Source organism: Triticum aestivum, chromosome 1B (genome assembly GCF_018294505.1).
Source record: "Triticum aestivum cultivar Chinese Spring chromosome 1B, IWGSC CS RefSeq v2.1, whole genome shotgun sequence".
In the NCBI taxonomy this organism is placed as follows: Eukaryota; Viridiplantae; Streptophyta; class Magnoliopsida; order Poales; family Poaceae; genus Triticum; species Triticum aestivum.
This window is the reverse complement of record NC_057795.1, coordinates 603,311,649-603,315,994: the sequence shown is the minus strand read 5'-3', so window position 1 is coordinate 603,315,994 and position 4,346 is coordinate 603,311,649. Positions and strand designations below refer to the sequence as shown.

Sequence of the window (4,346 nt, the reverse complement as noted above, 5' to 3'; positions counted from 1 at the left end):
GCCCGGTAACCATGTGGCATTGTCATGTAGACATCACACATCTTTTTATTTTTGTTTATATTTAAAAAAATACTAAATATATATACTACAAAAAGGTAAATTACTTAATTTTAATTCTACAAACTTTTTCATTGCACATTTAAAAATGTTAATACAGAGTAAAAACATATACACTGAGCTTTATAAAAATGTTTGTACTATTCAGGTAATGTGTGTGACTCCTTGATATGTGACATTAAAAAAATGTTCACGAGTTTTGAAAAAAATCATATGGCATATTTTAAAATATGTTATACAATATAAAAAAATGTTTGTGTAATTTGGAAAACAAAAATTTCATGCCGTTCATAAATTTTAAATTACAATTTTTTTTAATATTCGCATGTTTCAAAAAAAATTGTGATATTTTTTTAATGTATAAAAATGTTCATGAGGTTTAAAATTAATGTTTCGTATCATACATAAATATGTTTGAACATTTATTTAAAAACAAGCGTTTTAAAAAATGTAAGCATGTATTTTAAAATATTAAGCACATATAAGAAAATGTTTTAATGTATATGACAAATGTAAACTGTGTATGAAAAACGTAGGTATCAAATCTATAATACCTAAATAGTACACCCCCACTATGTTATTTCTCTTGACATGCAACCTATACACGTCAGCATCTCAGCCATATAAGCGCTCCTTTACCGGCTTACAAGTGGGACCAAACATAAATTAACCAGCATACACCAGCAATGAGAATGGCCACATTAGCATCCGTCACAAGCTCACGGGAGGATAGATCATAGGCCCACCAGCGTACATACGAACATCTCTCTCCCTAGATTCAGCCCACCCACCTCCCACTACAGGAAACATGAGTGCTTTTTGCCGTCAGCATTTCGTCAGGACAGACTATTTTGCCTCCCCTACTACTACTCAAACCACAAGAGATGGATGTGGGTCGCGTTAGGGGACAGTGATTAATATTCCGCGTAGATGTTGTAGCGGGTGAATATGACGAGCTAGACGACGCAGAAGTAGGCATGACCGAGGAGCAGCTCGGCGTCCTGACGGTTCTAGAAATCCACGATGATGGACCATAACGGTATTCCTCATCGTGTACATCTGCCGGTTTGGCATGTGGTGCTAGCCAAACCCAGCTTGGATGGACATGCTAGTCTTGTCCCACGAGCTCCTCCTATAGGAGATAGCCCACACGGCGGAGCTCATTCTCGATGGACAAGCTGGGAGGGGGTAAAGTTGCTCTTCGATTGTTCTTGGGTGGACGAAGGATACCATTTCATAGATCAGTCTGATGTTAGGGAAGGTAAAGAATGGATGAAGGGCTTGCTTGGGGATGCTAATAGCTTTTGATAGTTTGTTAAATAGCAGGGTGAGGTAGAGGGTGGTAGTTGCTGGCATTCAAGCCGAAGTGATGCTCGTGTAGAAGTGGAGAGCAATGAATTACCTATTTGATAGATGTCGTGTGGAGAAATTGAATATTTGGTGGAGATTGAGGAGGACATGACCTCTCCCTGGCTTCCCTCTCTATGTGTGCCCTGGTGGTACAGCCATAAATCCTTCTCCACACAGACGTCAAAATTGCTTATCCATAATTTGGGTGTCAGTCAAAGTCGAGAAGTTGGGCGTACTCCCTCCGTTTTTATTTACTCCGCGTATTAGCTTTGGTCAAAATCAAACTTTGTAAACTTTGATAAAGTTTATAGACAAAAATATTAACAAATCAACACCATTAGATGTACTTCCACATCATATAGATTTGTTATGGTAAATATTTGTATTTTTTTCTATAAACTTGGTCAAACTTTAAAACCTTTGACTTTAGTCAACTCTAATATGCGGAGTAAATAAAAACGGAGGGAGTATTAGAGTGGAGAAATTGTGTGTGTTGAATGCAAACGAAGATGTGTGCTGGTGTGGATGCAGCCGAACGATGAAGGCGATGGTAGATGTGTGCCAACCACTGGAATTTAAGGTTAGGGACTTGGAAAAGGAGGGGAATTATGCAGGGGAGAAGAAGCGGATTTAGAGAAGAAGGGTTAAGTGAAAGGCATGTGGGGCCGAGCAAAAGAGGGGCCACCTATCATTGACTTGACTTGCTTGGAAATGGGATAAAATCGGCTGGATCCAGTGCAGTTGATGGCATTACTCAATTTTGCACTAGTGTTCTCACGCCTTCATTGTAAGTCATCGCTATGACCATCCAATTCTTGTTACGAACAAATTGATCCTATGTAAATGTTTGACAAAAAATCCGCGCACTAGTTTATTTAGGATCATAACTACCCCATCGTTTTAGCACAAATATGAACAGCATTGCTCGCGAAAAATTGTGTTCCTTGCAATGACACACTAAGAGAGAACCCAATGATTGTAATTGGCGCGCCATAGCGTACAAATTAGGAGCTTTCGACTTGAAGCATAGTCACCCGTGGAAATTCTGCAGAGATAGTATTAGATATACAGCCTGCCCAAATCATGCATCGATCAAGCACATGGCGCTACAGAAGGTTACTATTCCCTTGGTGCATATTATATCTTGATGCAATTATCGGATAATATAATTGCCCTACAATCCGCTGAAACCAGTTCAGAGACAGACAAATGATAGATTCATGGCATGTTACGATGAACGCCAACCATGGACGATTGAACGGCGTCGGCGACATCTATTTTCTTCCCTTTTTTCTGTATTGACTTGTTCGCTCAGCCGCGGTTTGCATCAGTTGATAGCTGAGGCGGTTGTATTCAGATGGTAGTTAGCACATGCATGCGTACATAGAAAACAGGTTGTAACTTGTAACACGCGTACGTTGACATGCATGCACCCAAGACTACGTAACCGGCCGGCCGGCATATGTATAAATACAGGGGAGTTGCGAGGCATACACGCACCACCATCGACATAGATACCACCAGTACCAAGACATTCTTCTCCGTAGCCAAACAATTGGAGCTCAATTCGATCAAAGTAATTGGCTGAGGTCCATGGCGATGGCGATCAGGTCTTTGCTGCTCCCTCTGGCCCTGCTGGCTCTCGCAGCGAGCTCGGCAGCGGTGGCTAATCTAGAGATCGGCTTCTACAGCAAGACATGCCCGGACGCCGAGAAGATCGTCCGCGAGGAGATGGGCAAGATCATCGCCGCCGCGCCCAGCCTCGCCGGCCCGCTCCTCCGGCTCCATTTCCACGACTGCTTCGTCAGGGTACGTAGTAACTTGCCTAGCAGATGCTGCTAATGCTATCGATCATGTCATGAAATGCACACTTACATGTGCCGTGCGTGCAAATGGTTTCATCGCAGGGTTGTGATGCCTCCGTCCTCCTGGAGTCCACGGAGGGCAACGTGGCGGAGAAGGACGCGAAACCAAACAAGAGCCTGCGAGGGTTCGGCTCCGTGGAGCGGGTCAAGGCCAAGCTGGAGGCCGCGTGCCCGGGCGTCGTCTCCTGCGCCGACGTGCTCACCCTCATGTCCCGCGACGCCGTCGTGCTGGCCAAGGGCCCCTCCTGGCCGGTGGCGCTGGGCAGGAGAGACGGCAGGGTGTCCAGCGCCGCGGAGGCGAGCAGCCAGCTGCCCCCGGCTTCCGGCGACGTCCCTCTGCTCGCCAAGATCTTCGCCTCCAAGGGGCTCGGCCTCAAGGACCTGGCCGTCCTCTCCGGCGCCCACACGCTCGGCACGGCGCACTGCCCGTCCTTCGCGGACCGGCTCTACAACACCACCGATGGCCTCGTCGACCCGTCCCTGGAGAGCGAGTACGCCGACAAGCTGAGGCTCAAGTGCAGGAGCGTCGACGACCGCGCCATGCTGTCGGAGATGGACCCCGGCAGCTTCAGGACCTTCGACACCAGCTACTACCGCCACGTCGCCAAGCGGAGGGGCCTCTTCCGCTCCGACGCCGCGCTCCTCTTCGACGCCGACACCAGGGGCTACGTCCAGCGCATCGCCACTGGCAAGTTCGACGCCGAGTTCTTCAGGGACTTCAGCGCGTCCATGGCCAAGATGGGCGACGTCGGCGTGCTCACCGGGACCCAGGGAGAGATCAGGAAGAAGTGCTCCGCCCTCAATTAGTGTTTGTTGATTATTATTGAGTCAATTACACTGGCGGTGCTAAAACTTGAACGAGACGATCACTTTGATGCTATAAGTTGTGATGTACTCCCTCCGTTCCAAATTACTCGTCGTGGTTTTAGTTCATTTGGAACGGAGAAAGTACATTAAAGTGGTGCAGAAACTTGACTTTGACGTGTAAATACAGTGCGTATCTTATTTGTTACGAAATCAGCGCTGACTAGGCGCATGGAGCTCGCTGTCAGCCACTGGACCGGCGAGAAGGGG

At 46.6% G+C, this 4,346-nt stretch overlaps 1 protein-coding gene across 1 annotated transcript; it reads left to right on the top strand.

Moving 5' to 3' along the window:
- Positions 1-2,930: 2,930 nt before the first annotated feature.
- LOC123096791 (peroxidase 1) lies at positions 2,931-4,143 on the top strand. Its single transcript, XM_044518570.1, has 2 exons — positions 2,931-3,216; positions 3,315-4,143. Exons 1-2 carry the CDS (start codon positions 3,001-3,003, stop codon positions 4,077-4,079), a joined length of 981 nt encoding a protein of 326 aa, XP_044374505.1. The 5' UTR covers positions 2,931-3,000; the 3' UTR covers positions 4,080-4,143.
- Positions 4,144-4,346: the final 203 nt, after the last annotated feature.

Coding starts and splice junctions, on each gene's coding strand:
- LOC123096791 (XM_044518570.1), top strand. CDS start 3,001: ATGGCGATGGCGATCAGGTCTTTGCTGCTCCCTCTGGCCCTGCTGGCT. Junction 3,217..3,314: donor TCCACGACTGCTTCGTCAGG/GTACGTAGTAAC, acceptor GTTTCATCGCAG/GGTTGTGATGCCTCCGTCCT.